This window comes from Macrotis lagotis, chromosome 8, assembly GCF_037893015.1.
Source record: "Macrotis lagotis isolate mMagLag1 chromosome 8, bilby.v1.9.chrom.fasta, whole genome shotgun sequence".
NCBI classification, from domain to species: domain Eukaryota; kingdom Metazoa; phylum Chordata; class Mammalia; order Peramelemorphia; family Peramelidae; genus Macrotis; species Macrotis lagotis.
In genome coordinates, this window is record NC_133665.1 from 110,279,680 (window position 1) to 110,304,017 (window position 24,338).

General features: G+C 41.7%; 2 protein-coding genes across 5 annotated transcripts in view; one reads left to right on the forward strand and one right to left on the reverse strand.

Annotated features, from left to right (window-relative positions):
• Nucleotides 1-701: 701 nt before the first annotated feature.
• Nucleotides 702-7,070, reverse strand: TNNC1 (troponin C1, slow skeletal and cardiac type). The gene is made up of 6 exons (XM_074198143.1): nucleotides 6,966-7,070; nucleotides 3,934-3,964; nucleotides 2,547-2,693; nucleotides 1,771-1,885; nucleotides 1,405-1,541; nucleotides 702-1,167 (listed from the first exon to the last, which is right to left on the reverse strand). The coding sequence occupies exons 1-6, from the start codon at nucleotides 6,987-6,989 to the stop codon at nucleotides 1,136-1,138; spliced, it is 486 nt and encodes a 161-aa protein (XP_074054244.1). The 5' UTR covers nucleotides 6,990-7,070; the 3' UTR covers nucleotides 702-1,135.
• Nucleotides 7,071-23,138: 16,068 nt separating this feature from the next.
• Nucleotides 23,139-24,338, forward strand: part of NISCH (nischarin) — a 44,436-nt gene continuing 43,236 nt past the window's right edge. For 2 of the 4 annotated variants that reach the window (XM_074198145.1, XM_074198146.1), the window contains exon 1: nucleotides 23,140-23,310. In XM_074198145.1, coding sequence (XP_074054246.1) covers nucleotides 23,212-23,310 — 99 coding nt within the window. In that variant the 5' untranslated portion in view covers nucleotides 23,140-23,211. Of the gene's footprint in view, nucleotides 23,311-24,338 lie in introns of all 4 variants that reach the window. The other 2 variants (XM_074198147.1, XM_074198144.1) reach the window with 2 other exon arrangements.

A 24,338-nucleotide genomic window follows, 5' to 3' on the forward strand; every position in this document is an offset into this window, starting at 1 on the left:
AGTAGAACAAGACTGAAAAAAATTGAACAACTGCAACAAAATAGAATTACAACCTGGAATTCATCAGAATGTAGCAAGGTTTTGCTCTTGAGACAACTGACTGGACAGGCAAGACAGTCACAGATTTAGAGCTGGAAGGGACTTCAGATGTTACTTCTACCTTCAGATGAGGAAACAGTTTTGAGTGACTTGCTCCAGGTCACACAGGTAGGATTCTAATCTAGGGCCTTGAATGCAGGCAGGAAGGCAGGGATACACTGAAATGCAAAGAGGAAAAATATCCCTACTCTCCTGGATGCTGGAGGTGGATGGAGGGAAGTGAACAAGATTTGTCATTTAGTAATTGAAGCACAGGATCAGGGGATTCCCTACCATTTAGTTCAGTCCCTTCATTTTGGAGACAAGAAAGCAGAAGATGAGAGGTTATACTGAATTTGCCCAAGGTTGAAGAGGAAAGAAGCATAAAAATACTAAAGAAAAAAGTCTATATCATGAAAATTCTAAAAAAAAACCCAAATAAATAAAGATAAAAGACATGGCAGAGGCTGGATGTGCTTCTGCATTTGGGAGTTATGAATCCAGGAACTTCTAGGATGCTATGAATGGCATCCTATCTAACTCAGGGGCAACATCCCTACCTTTTGCCTTCTTGATAATGATGGTTCCCTCAACCCCACACTTCACAAGAAGCCTCCAAGGCCTTTGTAAGAATGCCAGGCCTCCTGGAAAACCAGTTTATTTGCATTAAGAATCTCACTCATCCAAGGTGAGACATTCTTAGCTTGGGAAAGGAGAGAGCTGGGTTTGGGAAAGTAAAGGGATCTCAGTGCAATGATAGCTGAAGGGCTAGCTTTGGGCTCTGTGGCTCAGTGGTTCCAGCCATTGTAGAGTTCAGAGTGGCAGGCAGCAAGTCCCCAAGGACACAGGCATGGGGAATTGGTGCCCGAAGCTGAAGGGTACTGCCTGTTGGTTTCTTCATTCCTGGGCAGTACCATGGAGAGTCCACTATCCCACAGTTCCTCTGGCTGGCCTGGCCACTGACTTTGTGCTCATGGGTGTGCCAGGTGCCAGGCCAGATGGGGAGGGGAGAAAAGCAAGGGAAGGGTGCATGTACAAGGCTCCTCCGGTATCTTGCCTATTCTACTCCTTTCATAAATTCCAAGAACTCTGCCCAGAGAGAAGAAAAAAGAGGTTGGTTAGAGAGGACCAGTCAGGGAGAAGGCAGGGTTAATGGGATTCTGGAGATTGGATAAAGGAGGGGAAGGGAAGAGGGATAATTTGGGGTTGGAGGAAATCTTGATTTGGAAATGACTCATGGGACTCATGATTGGGATGTTTTTTTTCTTTGAGACAGAGCATAGAAGTCCCTAGGAGAGGAAAGACCTGCGTACTACCCCTCCTTACCATCATAGTCAATCCTGCCATCATTGTTCTTATCCCCATCCTTCATGAGCTCCTCAATGTCATCTTCAGTGATGGTCTCCCCTGTGGCCTGAAGCATCATCTTTAGCTCCTCCAAGTCAATGTAACCATCTCCATTCCTGTATCAAAAGGGTAGGATGGAGATTACTTAAAGACTGACTCCTAGCCACTTAACTCCATTTGCCTTGCAAAAATCTAAAAAAAACAAACAAACAAAAAAAAGACTGACTCCTCTCCATCCACCTCTCACTAATTATTAGGGGACCTCACCCACCTACAGTCAAAGAGCTAGGGAAGGGATATTCTGGACAGCCCCAGTCATCCTTCTACCTGGGCAAGCACACTCACTTGTCAAACATGCGGAAGAGATCAGACAGCTCCTCCTCTGACTTCCCTTTGCTGTCATCCTTCATACACCGAACCATCATGACCAGGAACTCATCAAAATCCACTGTGCCACTGCCTAGGGTATGAGAGATCAAGAGGAGACTGTGGTCATTCTGGAAGAATTGCCCAGTGGTGACATGGGAGCCAGAGTTGGGGATTCCTTGAAAATATTTCTTTTAGTGGGCAAGAAGTTAAAAGAAGCCTGAAGTCCTAAAGTCTCAGCCTCAGGGACTTATGGACATTTAGTTCACTGCCCCTATTTTTAGTTGGAGAAACTGAGTCCCAGAGAGGGAAATTATACTGTCCACAATCACATTAGTAAATGGAAGTCAGGATTTGAACCTAAGTCCTCTGGCTACAACTCTCATGGTATAGAAACCTCAAAAGAATTAGGAACTGACTCATCTTGACAGAGTCAAGGGCTGAAATGGACCCTTTCAAGGTCTCTTGACTCCCAGGACTTTTCCATGCTTAATTCACATCATTGGCCTTCTTGAGACAAGACTCTCTTGCCTTTCTCGACTCCTGAGTCACTGATTTGAATGTCAGGACCCTAGAGGAGGATAAGGGGCTATGTAAAGCATGAGGGGACAGTGGGACAGTAGGCAATTCTCAGCACTTCCAACTATCCCACCTCCCCTCTCACCCGTCAGAGTACTCTGAAAGGGAAGCCTCCATTTTGCTCACATATAACCTCACTTCAAAGGGAGACCCACGAGATGGGAAGGAGACCTTACCATCCTCATCCACCTCATCGATCATCTCCTGCAACTCCTCTGGTGTGGGGTTCTGGCCCAACATACGCATCACCTTGCCCAACTCCTTGGTGCTGATGCAACCATCTTCAGCACCCAAAACGAAGATGTCAAAGGCAGCCTTGAACTCTGAAGTGGGGAGAGGAGAGGGACAGGGGAGCAAGGGGTGGTTTCAGAGACATACTCAATCTGGAAAAGTCCTCAGGGACAGAGTTATATAGAGGGAGGGAACCAGAGGTCCAGAGGGGAAAAGCAGGCCATGCAGCTAGTGACAGAATAAGAGGATTTGGAGCTAGATGGGACCTTACAGGAACTTTTGGAGTTCATTCATCTCTAGCTGGTGGATCATGGACCCAGCCTAACTTTCCAGGCTTATTATATATTAATCCCTTTCTCACATTCTAAAAATTCAGTCAAACTGACTATTTTTGTGCTATTTCTCACCTTCCTTCTCTCATCTCTAGTACTTTTGCATAGATCATGCCCCCCATGCCTGGAATGCGTTGCCTCCTCACCTCAAAACTCAGCTCCAGTGCTACTCCGAGATCCCCCCTTCCCCAGCTGCCCCATCTCAGTCTTTTTATAATTATCGTGTATGGGAGAATCCTGCCAAAGTCAGGAAGACCTGAATTCAAACCTGATCTCAAACACACCCTAGCTAAGTGACCCTGAGCAAATCACTTAACCCTGTTTGTCTCAGTTTCCTCATCTGTAAAATGAGCTGGAGGAGGAAATGGCAAATCAGTATCTTTGCCAAGAAACCCCAAATGGGGTTATGAAGAGTTAGATCCAAAGAAACAACAACAAATATTACTTGGGAATACATTCTGTATCTATACGTGTACACATTGTTTCCCTCAAGAGAAGATATTAAGCTTGTTGCCATCAGAGATGATTCACAAAGTGTCTATTTCGTTATCTAGCAAATAATTCTTAGTAACTGTAGATTGAAATATTAACTGGGTAGCTCAGAATTATTGCAAAGATTTCCCAAGTCCAAATTCTCGTCAAACCTGTTTGTTATTTCTTGTCAAATTTGTCTAGTTGTTGTTGTGACCAATCAAATTCAAATTCATTTAAAAGTATTCTGGAATCTGTAGGTGTTCTTTTTCATCATGAATTTTTTTTGTTTTGTCTTTTGGTTTATGCAAGGCAATGGGGTTAAGTGGCTTCCCCAAGGCCACACAGCTAGGTCATTATGAAGTGTCTGAGGCTGGATTTGAACTCAGGTTCTCCTGACTCCAGGGCCGGTGCTCTATCCACTGTGCCACCTGGCTGCCCTAACCCTCATCATGGATTTCCTTAAAGAACCTGAAAGTCTTCTCTCTATATATCAGGTGGTAGGGGGAGCAGGGAAGGGGTCACTCACCATTTTTCTGTTCTTCGGTCAGTTGTTCCACCTGGGGAAAAAGAAATGAACACAGACCTTCTTACCATTCCCACCTACGGGTCAAACTCAATCAGACCTTATAGAGGGAAGGTCCTTCAATCAAGGTCACCCCTTCTGGTCTAGGCTGGACAGTGGATGAGTAACAATAGATCTCTGGCTTCCTGCCCTTCCAGCCAGGCCATGTCCTGGTGAAATCCAAGCTATACTCTCCCCACCCCCATCCCTAGTCCCACCTGCCTTCCACCACCCGCCAGGCAGCTGCACGACCTCTTATTGTGGGGACAATAAAACAGGATCCTCCTCAGCAGCAGGGGCAAGCCTGGACAGGGACTGTAGGGAGGGGGAGGTAACTGAGCCTGGTTCCCCTCCCCCATGTCGCACATCCCTCCCCCCTCCTTCCCCTCTAGCCTTGAAACCAAACCCTGGGGTAGTGATAGAGACTATTTTTAACAGTGGACAAAGCTAAACCTGGTGATTGTTTCCTGAAGCTAGGGGCACTGGCATGTAAGGAAGGGCTGTTATCTGCACACTTGTCCCAGTGGCGCCTACAGAGCTAAAATTAGCTCAGAGGCCCCTGGAGCCTTTTATGGGCCTTTTATGGGTGGAAGGGACTGGCTCCCCTTTCCATGACACCCTAAAGACCATTCTCTCCAGCCTGGCATGACCCCAGTAGTTTACTCTAGGGCTGTGTCTCAGCAGGGATGATCACTGTCACTACCAGAGGTCATAGGACCTAGGCAGCAAGCTTTGTATGCTTCTTCCTCTGTAGCCTACCCCCATTGAGTATCCTCTACCCTGGTTGGAGCTAACATGTATTGAGGGACCCTAGCAGGAGTCCATCCCAGAATAGGTAAATTGTGAGGGGTGTTTATTGTACTCCCAAAGGAAAGGTAAGAGAGAGGCACAGAGTTCCGGAGTCACTGCTTCCAGCTGTACCTGAGAGGAATGGATTGGGAAGCAGGGCCAAAAAGATGATTCAGTTCCCCACTCCCATGCCCCCATTAGGAAAATCACTGACAAACCTGGGAATGACATTTAAGACCTAAAGATGCCCCTGTATCCTTGGGCCCTCTTTCCTTACAACACCCTATTTACTAAATCTGGGATACTTTGACTTTCTCTAGTCAATCCTATCAGGGCAGGGATTGAGAAACTCCAGTTCTCTCAGTTTTCTCCTGATATTCATAATCTTGGAATCCAGCCAAGCTGATCAACTCAGAATCTAGATTCTCCCACTCATTCTGCCCTCCTACAAAGAGCCATAGAGGAAAGTCCTAACCCACCAGTTCCAGAACTCCCTTTCTTGGCAGCAAAGCTCCTATTTCTCCTGTCTCTCCTTCACCATCCCCTCAACTTGCCTCCTCTTCCATGCTTATGTGGGAGGGAGTTGATGTAAGGTAGAGAAGCAGAAGGAATACGTGTAAGATATGGAAGGAGCAGAAAAGACAAAGAAGAAACAGAGAAACTAAGAGAAAGAGGTGAGAGGAAAAGAAAGGATAACAGAGGTCTGGGAGAGAAAGAGACAGCGAGGAAAAGGAAAAGGAAGAGGAGAGAGAGAATGTCAGACAGAGACAGAAAGAAAGAACTAGAAACACAGAGAAAGAGATAGAGAAGGAAAGAAAGGAAAGAGAAGAGAGAGACAGAGAAAGAGAGAACTAACTAGAAAGACAGGATGGGGTAAAGAGGGGTGATTTAGAGAGAGGAAAAATATATGTAAAACAATGTGAGAGACAGACACCAGAAGAAACTATGTATCCAGGTCAGGTCTCTGATGCCAATTAAAAGAATTCATTATTGAACTTAAGAACATTTTACATCTTCATCTCTGCCCCTAAGCTCCCATTCCACCCCATTCCACCCCTCTGTTATCCCTTCTCCCAATCAGAAAATGTGATTGCTCAGATGCTAAGCTCTACTCTTTGCCCCATCATCCAGATTCCTTCTCTTTATGAGTCAACCGTCTTCATCTTTCTATCCTCCTCATCTCCAAACTTCTAAGACCTTAAGATTTAGAACTAGAGGAGACCTCTCAGTCTGTCTAGTCTAACCCACTCAGATGAAAAAATCTGAGATTTAAAAAGTTGTGACTTGTCCAAGATCAGGTCATATGGGTAATTCACTGGCAAAATTAGAATTTCAAATATCTTTCTTGCCCCTTCACTTTTTCCCTGCTGCTTGTCTCTGCCCTGATTTCCTACCTTCCTTCTTTACCCTCCATTCATCCCTGTCACCTCCCCTCCTTTCTGCTACCATCTCTTTTCCACTATTGCCTCCTTGCCTCTCATCCTCTTCCCCCACAGTCCTGCCAACACTGGAGAAATCTTGCCTACCCACAGGACCTGTGACATAAATGAGATCACCACCAGAATAAAGGGAGATTACTTAAGAATTAGGGCTTCAGGTACAGGCACTCAAACCAGCAAAAGGATACCCTGAAGTCTGTTGCTGGGGAACACTAGACCAAAAGCTACATGAATAGGATCAGAAGATTTAGAGCCAGAAGGGACCCTTTGAAGTCATCTGATTCATCTCTCTCCATTTTACAGAAGAGAAAAACTCAGTCATTAGGTATCAGAATGCAAATTCAAGCAAAGGACCTCCAACTTTAATACTGGGCTCTCTCCAGTAGAGCAGTTATCTCCATCCAGGGCACCTTGGACCTGAATGCCCCAAGGATGGGCACCAGGAAATTCATGCTTACTTAATCTTGACTGTCTCCCAGACTGTCCTGACCCCCACTCAACCTATGGGAGTTGTCCCAGAAGAAGGGCTTCCTCTGAGTATTGGACACAAAGTCTCCCCATCAGTTGAACCTCTTCCTAGAAAAATCAGTCCTGGAGTCCATTGTCCAGGAGGGCTGAGCATGCTCTCTCTCTGGAGAATGTGTCAACTGAATTGGGCACCACCCCCAGAAGTTAAGAGAACACAGCCATGGGATGGGATGGGATGGGGTAAGGGGGCATTATGGAAGGAAGGCCTGGGGTCTCTAGAGATGCTAAGAAATCACTCACCGCTGCTTTATAGATGTCATCCATGGTGGGATAATGACTGTGTCCAGCCTGTGAGAGAAGGGAATGGTAGGTCACCCACAGTAGTATTTGTCTGAGGCTGTTATGCTGCCTTGGCTTATATAGCACCAGATCTGTCAATCAGCATTCCTCTCTCTCCATTTAGAAAGGGGGTGGGGAGCTACATGGACCGCTGAAAGCCTTCTGGCCCTGGGAGTGGGGGGGGGGTGGCGCAAGAATGGCACTGTCACCTCTGCCACTTCTCTTCAGGGGCTTATGAGTCACTGGGAGTTTTATCTAAGCTCCACCTCATAACCATTCTATGCCTAGATAAAGGGCAAGGGTAGAGAGAAGAAGAGAGAGGGATGGTGGGTCTAAAGAGGCAACATATTATAGTTAGAAGAGCCCTTCAGTTAACTTCTCACCTGTTTATGGGATTTGGGTAAACCCCTATTTGCTCATCCGCAAAAGAAGGTGATTGATTTAAGGTCCTTTCCAGTTTCAGGGTATGATCTTCTCATCCTTGCTTGTAAGATGTACTTAATGCATATTTGTTGTATTGAGATGTATATTTATTGGGGAGATGTTTTAATTCCCATCCTGTCCCCCTGACTGTTAGGGAAGAGGTCTGACCACATCCCACTTCAGGACCTCTCTATACTTCTAGAATCTAATATAAAATTCTGTTTGCCTATTAATTACCTTCATTATTGAGTTCCTTCCTACCTTTTCAGCCTTATCCCTTTCTCCCCACAGAGTACTTACTCTATTCTATGTGATCCATTGACCCTGCTCCTCACACAGAATTCCCCATCTCCTAATATCAGGCATTCTCTGTTCCTTAGCTAGAATTCTCTCCCCTCATTGCCCTTTCTTGGTTTCCCTGGCTTTCTTATCTTACCTAAAATCTCACTTTCTGTATAAACCTTTCTTAGTTGCCCTTGGTAAAGTGCTTAGGCCAGTTTAAAGAGGCACTTTGTTAATACTGCTTCCCTCCCCTTGCCTTTCTCCTTTTCCCTCTGAGATTATCTCCAATTTAACACACACACACACACACACACACACACACACACACACACACACACACAGAGTTTATACATAGTTATTTACCTGTTTTCCTCTTTGGACTATGAGTTTCCTGGGGATTGTGTTTGTCGTTCCTTGTACCCATAACTTAACACAATCCCAAGCACCTAGTAGACAAATGCTTGCTTCTTTTTGGAGCTCATAGGTTCATTCTCATAAGCTCCTCCTAGTTCCACAATTCTTATCAATACAACAAACAAGTACAGGTACAAGATGCTGACTTCTAGGGTATGATGACAAAATTAAAAAAAAAATCCCTCTCCTTAAGCAGCATATGTTATACTGTGGGGTGGAGTAAAAATATGTACACTGAGAAGCAAAAAGAGAGAGTATATCCCAAGGAATGTTCCAAGGAAAACAAAAGGACCCGAACTATTCATATCTTTTGAGCCTTTGATAGGCATATAGCTCCAAGGAGGTTAAAGAACAAAGATTCTATATATATAACAGAGTTCTGGTAAATGTTTAAAAACCATGGAGGATGTGATGGGGTAGAAAATGGGATAAATGCAAGTGTAATTTCAGGAGTTAGTACAGATCAAGGAGTAGGGGCTAGGAGTGGGGATTTCTACACTCCTTTCTACATCACTGTCTCCCCCTAGCATGACTAAGGAAAAGGCTGCTTATGCAGACTGTGGAGAGGGGGAGGGGGGAAAGATTTGGCCTGGAGGGGAAGGGGGGTTCAAAACTGGTTCCAGGTCTATTAAAGGCACAACCATCTTCTTAGTCACCATCATCAAAGTTCCTAACTTCCGAGTCATCCAGGGCTCCTCTTCCCTCACTATTCCATCATTTGCCAAGTCCTTTTGTTTCTCCAAATCACTACCCTAATTCAGACCCTTATACCCTTTTGGCCATTGTAATGGCCTCCTAAGGATCCCTCTTTTGTTTCAAGATGCTCCCCTTCTTCAATCCATCCTCTAAACAGCAGCCAGAATAATTTTGCTGAGGTCCAGATCTGATTATTACACTCCTCTAGCCAGAAACCTTTAGAGACTCCCTAGTATCTATAGAGTATAAAGTCCTTAGTTTGGAATATAAAGCCACTTTCAATCTGACTTCCACTCACCCTGAAACTTGATGCTCTATCCCACCTGCTTTTGTGTATTCCCACAAGTCATTCTCCATGTCTGGAATGTACTTCCTTGGGCAAATCATTTAATTCCTGAGTTATCCGCTTTGGGGCTATGATCTTCAGTCCTCCTATCTCTACCTCTCAGAATCCTTGCCTTTCACTCTCAGCTTCAGTGCCACTTCATGATGATTTTTGTAATTTACCTTCCCCCATCAACTTGTTAATATTCTTTTCCTCATTTTTCTTTATGCTACCCTTGGTTATACATTGTATACCCCTCAGTAGAATGTAAGCTCATATTTAATTTTTATCTTTATATGCCCAGCTTCAATAAAGTGCTTGTAACATAGAAAGTGATCATATAAAAATATGTTCCAATTGTCAATGGTTAGAAGAATGTAAATTAAAATAACTTCAAGATTTCACTTGTTTAGTCATTTCAGTCAAATCTGACTCCAGTATTAGTGTTGGAGTAGCTGTGTGAAAACTGGCACACTAATGCACTCTTTTCTGGTTTGGGGCAAGGCAATGGGGTTAAGTGACTTGCCCAAGGTCACATGGCTAGGTAATTGTCTGAGGTCAAATTTGAATTCCTGATTCCAGGACTGGTTCTATCCACTGCACCACCTCGCTGCCCCACACTAACTCTTGAAAGAACTATGAAATGATCCAACCATTCTTTTTTTTTATTTCAAATTGCAATTTTGAATTTCCAACAAAAGGACATGAACTATTCTTATCCTTTGAGACTTTGGTAGGCATATAGCCCCAAAGGAGGTTAAAGAACAAAATCAAATATATACAACAGAGTGCTGGTAAATGCTTAAAAACCATGAAGGCTGTGATGGGGTGGAGACGGACAAATGCAAGATACACTTTTAAATTTAATGTATGTTATTTTTTTATTTTTATTTTTTTAATTTTTGCAAGGCAATGGAATTAAGTGGCTTGCCCAAGACCACACAGCTAGGCAATTATTAAGTGTCTGAGGTCCGATTTGAAGTCAGGTCCTCCTGACTCCAAGGCCGGTGCTCTATCCACTGTGCCACCAAGCCGCCCCACTTAGCTATTCTTGAACATGAGTTCCAAATTCTCTTCCTTCCTTGCACTCCCTCATTTAGAAGGCAAGCAATATGATAGCAATTAAACATGTGAAATCATGCAAAACAATTTTATTTTACAAAAAAGATGAGAAAATCATACTTCAATTTGAATTCAGAGTATATCAGTTTTCTCTGGAGGTGGAAAGCATTTTTTCACCATAAATCCTTTGGAATGTATTGACCAGTGCAATCGTGTTTTCATAGTTGACCATCATTACAACATTGCTGTTACTATGCACAATGATCTTCTCATTCTCATTTTATCAAGCATTAGTTCATATAGGGTTGTCATGTTTTTTTCTGAAAACACCCAACTCATCATTTCTTATAGCATATAATATTTTATCGCAATCATATCCCAGAATTAGCTAAATTATGAGCATCCTTTTTATTTCAAATTCTCTACCACCACAGAGCTACCATAAATATTTTTGTACTTTTAGGTACTTTTCCTTTTTCTTTGAAATGCAGACCTAGTAGTAATATTACTAGTTCAAAAGGTGTGTAGAGTTTTATAACCCTTTGGGCAAAGTTCTATTTTTCTCCAGAATGGTTTCACACCTTTTATAAGAAAAATTTTCCCATTCTATTTCTCACTTTCCCATTCTCCCAGTGCATCACTCTCATTCCCCTTTTTTGGGTGAGGGAGATAATTCCAACATAGTGGACTTATACTCATTCCCTCTATGTAGACTCCTAACTGCCCCACTAATGATAAAATTCTCTTAAGAGTTATATGTACAGGGGCGGCTAGGTGGCGTAGTGGATAAAGCACCGGCCTTGGAATCAGGAGTAGTTGGGTTCAAATCAGGTCTTAGACACTTAATAATTACCTAGCTGTGTGGTCTTGGGCAAGCCACTTAACCCCATTTGCCTTGCAAAAACATAAAAAAAAAAGTTATATGTACCATCTTCCCATTTAGGAATATAGCTTAACTTTGAATCCCTTATACTCTTTCATTTTTATCTTTTTAAGTTTCTCTTAAGTTTTTTGTGTGAATTTAAAATCTCTCTTCAGTTTTAGTCTTTTCATCAGTAATGCTTAAAAGTTCTCTATTTCATTCAATATCCATTCTATTCCCTGAAGGATTATACTCAAGTTATTCTTGGTTCCAAGTTGTTTGCCTTCTGGAATATCATAGACTAAATTTTTCACTTCTTTAACATGGAAGCTGATAAATCTTGTGTATTTGGATAGTTCCAAGATATTTTCATTGTTTCTTTCTGACTGCTTACAGTATTTTTTCCTTGATCTGAGAGTTCTGGAATTTGACTATAATATTCCTGGGAGTTTTCATTTTAGAATCTTTCAGGAGGTGATCAGTGAATTCTTTCCATTTTATTTTATTCATTGGATTTAAGCTATAGGGAAAATTTTCCTTTATGATTGCTTGAAATATGTTTAGACTTTTTTTTTTCATCATGACTTTTTGGTAGTTCAATAATTCTTAAATAATTTCTCCTCAATCTATTTTCCAAATCAGTTATTTTTGGATTGAGTAGTATTTTTGTTTATTTTAATAAATTTAATTAAATTAATAAATTTAATTAAAAAAGATAATTTTCAACATTCATTTTAGTAAAGTTTTTTCGTTCTCATCCTTCTCTCCCTCTACTCTAGGATAGCAAGAAATCTGATATAGGTTATACATGTACACATTTCTGTATTAGTCAAACTGTGAAAGAAGAATTGGAACAAAAAGGGAAAAGCAAAAAACAAAATTAAAAAGACAAAGATAGTATGTTCTGCATTCAAACTCCATAGTTTTGTGGACACACAAAGCTTTGACAATTGTCTTTGATCACTGAACTGAATTAATCATAGGTGATTATCTCACAATGTTGCCTTTAATATGTACAATATTATCCTGGTTCTGTTTACTTCATTTAGCTTTAATTTAAGCAAGTCTTAACTTTTATGAAGTCTAGTCACTCTAGATTTCTTACAGAACAATAGTACTGTCCACATTCATATACTATAATTTGTTCAGCCATTCCCCAATTGATGGACATCTTAATTTTTCTTTTTATTTAATGCAGTGGGGTATGGGGCGGCTAGGTGGCGTAGTGGATAAAACACTGGCCTTGGAGTCAGGAGCACCTGGGTTCAAATCTGGTCTCAGACACTTAATAATAATTACCTAGATGTGTGGCCTTGGGCAAGCCACTTAACCCCATTTGCCTTGCAAAAAAAAAAAAAAACAACTAATGCAGTGGGGTAAAATGACTTGCCAAGATCACACAGCTAGGCAATTAAGTATCTGAGGTCAGATTTGATCTCAGTTCCTCCTGACTCCAGGGTTGGTGCTTTATCCACATCTCAATTTTCAATTCTTTGCCACTACAAAAAGAGTCATGATAAATATTTTTGCACATGTGAATCTTTTCATTGTTCCCTATAGAGTAATTAATATTCCATTATATTCATATTCTAGGGGCGGCTAGGTGGCATAGTGGATAAAGCACCAGCCCTGGAGTGAGGAGTACCTGAGTTCAAATCCGGTCTCAGACACTTAATAATAACCTAGCTGTGTGGCCTTGGGCAAGCCACTTAACCCCATTGCCTTGCAAAAAAAAAAAAACCCTTATATTCATATTCTATTCAACTACAATATCAATGTTTGTGAAGTTCCTGAATAGAAAGAGGTTCCTGACATCCTTCTGGGCCCTGAGAAACTCCTTAGAAATATAACTTTGGCTAGGCACCTCCGAGTCTGAAAATAACAGGACAGGACCCAAATGCTTGACTCTGGGGTCACAGATATTCCATTAATTTGCAATATCGATATTTGTGTATAGTTTGACTGGATCCAGATGCTTGACTCTGGGGTCACGGATATACCATGAGTTGTCTAAAACTTTACAAAGCACCCTTGTTAACCTAATTACTTTGCTGTATCTGTTAAACCCATCCATGCCTCCCGCTGCCCCAGAGGTGACTGAAACCATAAGGTAGTAATTTCCACCCCCCTCAAACCTGTGGGAAGTCTGTGACCCCCTCCATCTGAGAAAATATGTTCTAACATTACACAAAGACACTGACCCCCTTCTCATCCCTATCTACATGGAACCTTATGACAGGACAATATATCTAACTGCTGTCTTTGCTTCTGTATCCTGCTTGCTCTCAGTACTGGCCCCTCCTCCAAAACACTATAAAAACCCTATCCCCTGAACACTCAGGTACTGTCTGATTTGGGTACTCAATCCCCAGACAGTCCCCAGGAATAAAGATCTCCAACCTTATCAAATTCTGGTTTCTGTCTCACTCTTTGGGTACAATATTTGGAGGCCCCAGAGAGATCTTGGTGTTTTGTGTCAGCAAAGGAGAACACGGGAGCCTCAAGTTTATGTTCGAACCGACTGTCTCTCCCTTTCCCAGTGGAGCCGGCCCCTGATGATGTTCCAGGGCCCCAGGACTAGGTAGACATAATCTTAGTATGGACCTCTCCTCAACTGCAATCCCCCATTCAGCCTAAGTGGCAATCCTGTTACACCTCTTGGGGTAAGCTGGTTTTGGGTCTGGGTCTAGATATTTGGTTGCAGGGGAATTCCATATCAGATGTGATGTCCGGGTCACCTGTTTTGGGTGCTCCTTGCGATAGCAAGGAACACATCTAGTTGGCCTTTGGGAGGGAGAGATGGTCGGACCCGACACTGAAATCTCCCCTCACAGCATTCCTGAGACATCAGGAATTTGCCATTGGCCTGTGTTTGTTGATATGTATTGAGATTGTCAGTTTGGAAAATTCTGTTGCATTTGTGTGATCTGTGCTTGTGCCTCATCTGTCTTTATGTTTAGATTGTTTATTTACATGTGTTCGCATTCTTCAATTGATTTGTTATATGGGGAGAAAAGTTCCCCTAAAATTGTCCTTGGATTGCCTCATTTAAATTGCTGCTCTTTGTTATTTTGGGCACCTAGATTTTTAGGCATCTAATGCCCTCACTGGCTCTCCCCATGAGCCTGCTTTCTGCCTGTGTTACAAAGGGTAATATGATCCCTCCCTCCTCACCCCTGCATTGTCTCTTGAGCACTTCCAAGAGGGACTTTTTATTTTTATTTTAAAAAAGGAATGGATTTTGGTGTTAAATTGACTGAGGCCAAACTACTCACCCTGTTATTTTACTGTTATGAGAAGGGCCCGCCCATTCCTTCTTTATGTTCCCTTCTCTTTCCCATTCTCCTTGATTCTGGGCTGCCAGAGTGTCTCCCCCTCCCTCCCCCTTTCAGGAGAGAAAGTTACTTCAGGAAGAATTAGTAAAGTAAGTGTTAAAAGGGACCTTATTTTGAAGTTAAAGAAGTAGCAAATACCACCAAATATGTTAAAGAAATCATAGAAAGCAATGGTATTTTAATTTGAAAATAGGGAAAATAAATTTCAGAAAGACAAGAGAGTTATAATGTATAATGTGTTTAAGTGTTATAATGTGGTTACCAAGATATGCCTGTATAGGGGAAACTAAATAGTTAATTTTTTTTCAAAATGATATGGCATCATTAGAGCTTCAGGAATTTATCAATATAGATTCAGATATTGTTAGTTATTACAGAAAATTATGGGACATGTAAGGGTTGAAGAATAGAAGACCAACCCCCTCCCCAAGAAAGAATCTAGATGGTCTCTCTATAAAAGTTATTCAGTTTACTCTATTTGAAAAATAGGGGGCAGGGAATATTCTAATTAGGCTAAGGGATTTTTTAATGACTGCCTTCTCCAGGATTTTAGCAGTTATAATCAAGAAATGTTAAATATTAAAACCTTGGAATGGAAAATGTATTGTAAAAAGTGGAATCATATCTGTGGTTTATGTGATATATGTGATTCTAGTTATGATTCTAGTTATGATTCTAGCTATGTGATTCTAGGTCAGAATAGTATGAATTAAAGTCAAGAAGAGCTAATGAAAAGGAATGGTGGAAAATGTGAGTTGTATAGTTTGAGTAGAGATTCTGAAAGTACTGGAAAGAAAATTCAGACATAGAGACAACTGGGGTTTCTTTTGAACTATTTGTTAAGTATGGAAAGTGGTAAAAGCATGTAGACAGAAGGTTTGAGCAGAGTTGACTTAGTACACCAAAGATGGATTTTGGGAGCTTTGAAAAATGGTTTACAAATCATTGTAGGAAAAGAAGAAAGTATAGAACTATAAGTCTATAGGGAGATATGTGTTTACATGAGGTAGGGGTGATTTAAAATTGCATTAAATTGGTGCTTTTTGCAATGTTTGGCAGTAAATTGATTGAAAAGTAATAAACCCCATAAAGTGAAAAGTTTGATATTAAAGCAATTGCTAAGTAAATGTTAATTTTATTATGTTATTATTGATCCTATAATGTGCTAATCTAAAGATACATGTAAATTGAATTAAGGGGTTTGTAAAGAATATGTTTGAGTTTGGATTCTGATGCTTTATGACCCCTCCAGAGTCATGGGAGTCAGGACCGACTTGTGAGTTATGTGTTCTTAAGCTTTAGAATAACTAAACAAGGGGAAGGTAATAATTTACACTGATTGGGATGTAGTTCATGTCTTTGGGAAAAATCTGGAGTGAGTGAAAAATGATAAACAGTAAAGATAAAGAATTAGTACATATCACTTTGATATCTTAAATTGTGGGGAATCTCCAATTCCCAGAACATAGAATATTCTAATATTAAGAAATGTTGGTCAGTGAGGATAGAAAGCTCTTATAAGTGAGAGCATTGAGAAGTTAGAATTGCACTGATAAAGATAAAAAGAATTTACAAGATTTTTAGGCTTTTGAAAAGAAAATGATTAAGGCTAATTTGAATATGACTTTTGGAATTTAAGAGAAGTATGAAGAAAATCTTGTAGTCATACGAAGGGATTTTTTTGGGGGAACAATTGGTCTTAAGAATTCTTTGTATTTTAAAGTTTTAGGGAGCAAAGAAAACATACATGTAATTGAAATATGCTGTGTACAATTAGTAAGCTTTGTATAAGAACAATTTAAGCTATACTTTTTGAGATTTTAAAATTGTTTTGTAATAACAAATTATGAATGAATTGAAGTTTCATCTATCACATTTGTAAAGATTTGTTATGAAAAAAAAAAAAACTAGAGAATACCTTGCCAATGGGTTATAGTTCTCAAGGTCTTTTTGGCCCAGAAAATTTGTGAAAGACTTTGTTTTTCACCTTATGGAAAGGGAATATTGATATGTGAGATCAATGTAGCTTATTTATTATTTGTTAAAAGAGGAAATTATACATATAACTGTAACACTATCATGGGTAATAACTGTACATTGGGTTTTTGAAATTATTGTATAAAACTAACATTGATAAAGGACCTTATTTCCTTTGAAAATAGAAAGTGTATTTGGAAGAAGAGATAACATAAGTTATAAAGCAAAAATTCAGACGAGGTTTGTTTGGGGTTTTTTGCTGGGCAATGGGGTTAAGTGGCTTGCCCAAGACCACACAGCTAGGTAATTATTAAGTGTCTGAGATCAGATTTGAACCCAGGTACTTCTGACTCCAGGGCCGGTGCTTTAACCACTGCGCCACCTAGCTGCCCTGGAGGTTTGTTTGTAAAAGATACTTAATTATAAGGTTAACTTTAAGAGAACCTGTTGTTTTCTGTTGCTTTAAGAGAATGAGATGTCACCATGTTCTGTTTCATGTAGGTTAAGAATTTAATGTTTACATTATATCTTAGCTTCCAGATACCCTTTCCAATGATACTGAATAAATGTGAGGAGCTTTGGAAAATGATTAGGAAATTGAAAATTATGTAACCTTAATTAGATGACTTATCAGTAAGAAAGACGGAAGGGTGATGTCAAACATGTGATCTGCTTTTGGAAATGTAAACTATTTTACTGTAATGATGTCAAAGCTGGAATTAATGATTGTTAATGAGGGAAATTATTGAAGCATGACCCTCTGGGTTCCCTGAAATTTTAAATGACGTGTTGGACCTTGCTCCAGATCTGTAGGTCCAGGTATAAATGTAATAATGGAAAGACTATGTTGTGAAATCTAGGTCTTAATATGTTACACTTATTACTGTTTTGTTAAATTTAGAGCCCTCAGCCCCTGAATTTCCAAACCCCATCTCCCCACCCCTGTCACCAGGTACCGTCTGTTCCCCCTTGGAAGATTCCTTCACTAGATCAAAAGTGGGGAATACAAGAGCAGGGAAGGGAATGAACATTCATTCCTAGACCTGTCTCCCCTTCCCCCTGAACCAGCCTACTCTCCACTCAGAAGATTCCTTCGCTGAATAAAAAGGGGAGAAAAAGGTAGAAGAAGGATGGTGGGGAACTGGCAGAAAAATTTTTATCTCAAAAACAATAGAAAGAGAGACAGTAAAAACGCCTGCAGCAGGTTTTGAGTATCTCTTGGTTCTTGTTGACACATTTTCAGAATGGGTAGAATCTAAAGCTAATGAAACATCCTTGGAAGTAGTTTGAGATTTCTGAATGGGCCCCTCCCAGATTTGATCTCCTTCTAGGAATCAGGTCAGACAATGGCCCTGCCTTTACAGCTCAAACCTCTCAAGGAATACTCCAGATACTGGGAGAACTTGACTGCTTTTTGAATGTTTAGAAAGTAACCTTAATTATTGTATTCTGATGACAGGGACATTCAGAGTAGATACATGTAATATATGTATAAGGAAGGGAACTAATTGATTGTGACCCCCCCCCAATCTACATTGTGAAGTGGATTCACTTGGAGATCTAATTAGTAAAACGACTATTTTAGATCACAGGACTTTTAATCAATTTTCTTTTTATATCAGATACCAGGATGGTCAGCAAAAGGAAATGCTACTGGGTAAATGTCATGTTCTTGGAGCCAAGGAAGCCAAGATGTCAGGTAACAGGGATGTACAGCCAAAGGGGTGGCTTCTCAGTATGGCTGAGGTTGGACCCCTTTGACTTGATTTCCCCAAAATGACATTTGGATAATGTCTCACCTAGAAGAATAAGACATTTGACTTACCCATGTGACCTCTGCCTGGACACTGACATTCAATACTTATATCTGTAAAGGAATTTTCCTTTAATGTCCTGGATCTTTATAGTTAGTTACTAAGCAAACATGAAAAAGAAATTTTAGGTAAATTGGATCCAATAGCCAGAGATAGGTTAGGTATGTTATGTGTGTGGCTCTGACACCTGCTAACAGCTACATGTTAAGATAGGAATTAAGTTTCTTTAATTCTTAGAAGAGATATTTAGGTAAGAAGAAGAAAGAGAAATTCTTAGGATAATTACAATTTTAAGGCCTAGCCTAAGGAAAGGAATATGAGTCAGATAAGTATATTAGGAAAAGGAAAATCAATGGTATATTTGAGAATATTTTGAAAAACTTCATTTTGGTTAAGGATGTTTGAGCCGTTATTGTAATAAAAGCAAAGGCTAAGATTGTTTTACTTTTAAACCATATGCTGGGTACTCTGAACTAAGATGATTATTGAATATATGTTACAAGCTTAAGACAGTATGACAATTCTCATTGGGAGTTTGCTCATATAGTAAAACACTAATGAAGGTTTATTGTGTTAAAGTGAAGTATGTGCATCAATATGGCAATAAGGCAAAATGCAAATTGCAATAAGCTCCAAAATCTCACTGTCTTGTGATGAAAATATGTGTTTGGACCTGAATAAAATGTTAAGCAGAAGACAAAGTCTCAACTAGTCACCTGAGCTGGAGAGGACTTTTTGGTAAAGATTCAGAAAATGCAGAAAGACATTGAATGTCTCCAGGAGAGAAGAGAAGAGAGACACTGGACCAGTTCATCTCTACCATTTCTCACCTATGTATACATTGTATAGTTAAGGGATCTGTTTTTGTAACCTCCCCTTGATAATGTAAGTGTGACACCCCTACTTATGCCCTTCTCCCTATGAAAAGGAGGAGAGGCAGGGTGCAGATGTTCTCCATTGAAAGAAAAGGAGGAGGACTAGTTTACCTGTCAGATCTATGGAAAGGGGAGCAGTTTATGACTAAGGAAGAGTTGGAGAACACCACCAAAAACCAATTAGATGCTTTCGATTACATTAAATTAAAAAGCTTTTGCACAGATAAAACCACTGTAACCAAGATCAAAAGAAATGTAGTAAATTGGGAAACAATCTTTACAACTAATGATTCCGACAAAGGACTCATTTCTAAAATATACAGAGAACTGAGTCATATTTTTAAAACAAAAAACCATTCCCCAATTGACAAATGGTCAAAGGATATGCAAAGGCAATTTACAGATGAGGAGATCAAAGCAATTCATAGCCATATGAAAAAAATGCTCCAAATCATTAATTATTAGAGAAATGCAAATTAAAGCTTCTCTGAGGTACCACCTCACACTTCTCAGATTGGCCAATATGACCAGAAAGGATAATGATCATTGTTGGAAGGGATGTGGGAAATCTGGGACACTATTACACTGTTGGTGGAGCTGTGAACTCATCCAACCTTTCTGGAGAGCTATTTGGAACTATGTCCAAAGGGCAATAAAAATGTGCATACCCTTTGACCCAGCAATACCACTACTGGGTCTATATCCTGAAGAGATGAAGAAAAAGGGTAAAAACATTACTTGTACAAAAATACTTATAGCAGCCCTGTTTGTGGTGGCAAAGAATTGGAAATCAAGTAAATGTCCTTCAATTGGGGAATGGCTTAGCAAACTGTGGTATATGTATGTTATGGAATACTATTGTTCTATTAGAAACCAGGAGGGACGGGATTTCAGGGAAGCCTGGAGGGATTTGCATGAACTGATGCTGAGTGAGATGAGCAGAACCAGAAAAACACTGTACACCCCAACAGCAATATGAGAGTGAGGTTCAACCTTGAAGGACTTGCTCATTCCATCAGTGCAACAATTGGGAGCAATTTTGGGCTGTCTGCAAAGGAGAGAGCCATCTGTATCCAGTTAAGGAGCTGTGGAGTTTGAACAAAGTTCAAGGACTATTCCCTTTAATTTAGAAAAAAACATATCTTATTGTCTGATCTTGTTACCTCTTAGACTTCTTTTCTCTTCTCTAAGGATATGACTTCTCTCTCATCACACCCAATTTGGATCAAGGTACAACATGGAAACAAAGTAAAGACTGACAGATTGCTTTCTGTGGGGGTGTGGGGGGAGGGAAGTAAGATTGGGGCGAAATTGTAAAACTCAAATAATATCTTTAATAAAAATTAATTTAAAAAAAAGAAAGAAAAGGAGGGAGACTATTGGGTGGTATATTTATATCCTATCTAAGGAGAATCTTATCTCTGATTTAGTGAGCCTGTACAGCTTAAAGAGATAGGTGGATTGAGGTGTAATGATGATACCTGGATCTTTTGTAAAGATGCTTGTAGTTCATGCTTATCCAAGTTATGAAGATGATAACTAAAAGGTTTGAGTTATTTTGGAAAAAAGTGGGGAATGAAGCACAATATCAATGTTTGTGAAATTCCTGTATAGAAAGGGGTTCCTGACATCCTTCTGGGCCCTGAGAAACTCCTTAGAAATATAACTTTGGCTAGGTACCTCCGAGTCTGAAAATAACTGGACAGTACCCAGATACTTGACTCTGGGGTCACAGATATTCCATTAATTTGCAATATCAATATTTGTGTATAGTTTGACTGGATCCAGATGCTTGACCCTGGGGTCACAGATATACCATGAGTTGTTTAAAACTTTACAAAGCACCCTTATTAGCCGAATTACCTTGCTGTATCTGTTAAACCCTGTCTGTGCCTCTTTCTGTCCCAGAGGTGACTAGAACTATAAGGTAGTAATTTCTATCCCCCTCAAACCTGTGGGAAGTCTGTGACCCCCTCCATCTGAGAAAATATGTTCTAACATTACACAAAGACACTGACCCCCTTCTCACCCCTATCTACATGGAACCTTATGACAGGACAATATATCTAACTGCTGTCTTTGCTTCTGTATCCTGCTTGCTCTCAATACCACTCCCTCCTCCAAAACACTATAAAAACTCTATCCCCTGAACACTCAGGTACTGTCTGATTTGTGTACTCAATCCCCAGACAGTCCCCAGGAATAAAGATCTCCAACCTTATCAAATTCTGGTCTCTGTCTCACTCTTTGGGTACAACACTACAACTTGTTCAGTCATTCCCCCAATTGATGGACATCCCCTCAATTTCTAATTCAATGACACTACAAAAAGAGCTACTTTAAATAGCCTCATACATGTGGATCTTTTTCCCTTTTCCTATCTCTTTGGGTCTGTTGTTTTTGGATGAAATTACACACTTTCTATACTTTTTTCATTTTTTTGACCTTGTTTTATTTCTTGATGTATCAAAGAGTTACTAGATTGCACTTGCCCGATTCTAATTTTTAAGGAATTTTTTTTCAGTGACATTTTGTAAATCTTTTTCTATTGATACTTTTTTTTTTAAGGTTTTTGCAAGGCAATGGGGTTAAGTGGCTTGCCCAAGTTCACACTGCTAGGTAACTATTAAGTGTCTGAGGCTGGATTTGAACTCAGGTGCTCCTGACTCCAGGGCCAGTGCTCTATTCACTGCGCCACCTAGCAGCCCCTTGATACTCATTTTTAAGGAGTTCTCTTCAGTGAATTTTTGTACCTCTTTTACTATTAGGTCAATTCTGTTTTTTTTAAGGTGTTATTTTCTTCTGTATTTTTGGTGCCTTTTTTTTTTTACCAAGTTGTTAATTCTTTTTTCATAATTTTCTTATATCTCATTTCCCATCTTTTTTCTTTTCCTAACTCTTCTAAGAATATTTGTTTAGTTTGTATCTAATTAGCATTTTTCCTTCAGGGTTCCCTGTAGCAGTTTTTGTGTTTTCTTCTGAGTTTGTATCGTTTTCCTTCAAAGTAGACTTTTATGGTCAAGTTCTTTTTTTGTTCATTTTCCTAACCTACTTATGTTAAAACTGGGCTCTGCTCTAGCTGGGGAGGAGTGATTTTGCGAAGTGTTAAACTTTTCTGTGCTCTTTTCAGAGCTGTCAGTTTTTGGTGCTTCCAAGGTGGTGTGATCCAAAGAGAGGTATGGTCACTGTTTTGGGGGTTCAAGCTCTGTTCTTTACCTAGGAAAGACCCCTGTTCCTTCTGCATGTGAAGGCACTAGTCCTCCTCTTGGCCCTTGAACTCTGTCCAGGTCCCCTGCTCTCCTGCAGCCATATGCATTAGCATCTTCTTGGCCTTGGAGGATTGACCAGGCTCCTCGTTCCCTGAAGATGCAAACCTAGGCTACTCTTTGGTTTGGACAACATGCCCTCAGGGATTCTCAGGTTCTAAGATTCTAGGAGCAGAGATTCAAGAGGGCCTGGGCACTGAATTCAAACCAAATTCATTCCCCGGACAGGTCACTGTCTTAGTCTTTGTTCCTGCATATATCAAGTGTGAACAGATCTATTTATTTTACTCATGGGGTTATTGTGGGGGGGGGAAGCCTGAAATAAGATAAAAGAAAATCAGTTTTTTAGGTTTAGACATATTAAAAAGACTCTTAGTGGTTAGTTTTTTTTTATCCCTTAAAAATGTCTCCCAAGGGTGACTAGGTGGTGCAGTGGATAGAGCACCGGCCCTGGGGTCAGGAGGACCTGAGTTCAACTCTGACCTCAGACACTTCATAATGACGCCGCTGTGTGGCCTTGGACAAGTCACTTAACCCCGTTGCTTTGCAAAAACCTGAAAAAACCCAAGTCTCTTAACTAGGTACTCCTTCAGGGCCAGGCAGGCGGAGCCACCCTGCGCATGCGTGGTGCGGAGGCGGAAGGCCCCGCCCCCGCGTGGCCGCGTCCCGGAGCTGTCAATAAAGTTGGGCGGGGCCTCCCCCGCCAGCCGGATGCAAACAAATATGGCGGCGGCGGCCGCGGCCGGAGCCGGGTCGCGGGCCCGGGCAGGCGGCGGCGGCCTCCGGGGCCGCGGCGGGGGCCGGACCGGGGCCTGCGGCGGACTCGCCGGGAGAGGGCGGCGTCAGTGACCGCTGCGCGGGCGGGTCCCGCGGGCCATGGCGGCGGCCGCCGGGGGCTTCGGGCCCGAGGAGGAGGAGGCCGAGCCGGCCAAGGAGGCGCGGATCCCGGGCTCCGAGCTGGTGGAGAACTACACGGTGAGGAGCCGCGGGGGGGGCCGGGGGGCAGGCCCGGGGGGCCCCGAGCCGCGGGGGGCCGGGGGCAGGCCCGGGGGGCCCCGAGCCGCGGGGGGCCCGGCCGGGGTGGGAGGGGGAGCCCCGGCCGTTGGGCGGCGCGCGGCCCCGGGGCGCATGCGCGGGGCTGGGGGAGGGGAGCCCGGTGAATTTCTGGGAGGGAGGGGGAGGGGCGTGGGGCCCCGCATTTGTTGAGCGCCTGCTGTATACCGAGTGACAGCTCACTGCCTAAGGGCGGAGGAGGGGAAGCCAGGGATGCACTAACCAGGGCCGTGGGTAACCACGGCGCGCAGGCGCGCTGACTGTCAGGGAAATTGTTCTGGAGCTTAGAGCTAGCTGGGCGCCCCCTCCCACCCCACCGCCCCAGCCGGGGGAGACTCCGCTTTCCCTGGCCTTGTGGGGTCCTGACTGCCCGCGTGATGGAGAGGGAGGGAGCACAAACACAGGGAGCTTCGTTAGGCCAGAGGCAGACTTTGCTCCCCAGCCCTGGAGCGCTGGGCCCCGGGGGCCTGGAGGCCTGGACCCTCTCGAGATTGAAGTTAGTTTTCTCTCTTTTAGATGTGGAGGAGGTCTGAAAGGCTCCAATATGATTTGGAGGTGTGGTGGCAACTCTCGTACCCTCTGAACTGACTCTTTAAGTTGTCCGAGCTGGTTCACTTTACAGGCTTTTGGATGAATCTCGAAATAGCTATCCACTGATAAGATGAGTGAGGGATCCAAAGAAAGGCAAAAGCATCCCTACCCTCCAGGAGCTCACATTCCAAACAAGTCTCCAAGATATTTAGTTTGTTAATCTATTTGTAAAATAGTTCTTCGGGTTAGCCTTTTAGACCTGAAATACCCTCCTAGAGCCTGTCTAAACCAGTTTCTTTTTTTTTAATTAAAGATTTTGAGTTTTACAATTTTTCCCCAATCGTACTTCCTTTCCCCCACCCCTCCACGGAAAGCAGTCTGTCAGTCTTTACCTTGTTTTCACGTTATACATTGATCCA

Coding starts and splice junctions, on each gene's coding strand:
- TNNC1 (XM_074198143.1), bottom strand. CDS start 6,989: ATGGATGACATCTATAAAGCAGCG. Junction 3,965..6,965: donor ATGACATCTATAAAGCAGCG/GTGAGTGATTTC, acceptor CTTTTTCCCCAG/GTGGAACAACTGACCGAAGA. Junction 1,168..1,404: donor TGGCAGGATTGACTATGATG/GTAAGGAGGGGT, acceptor CTCTCTGGGCAG/AGTTCTTGGAATTTATGAAA.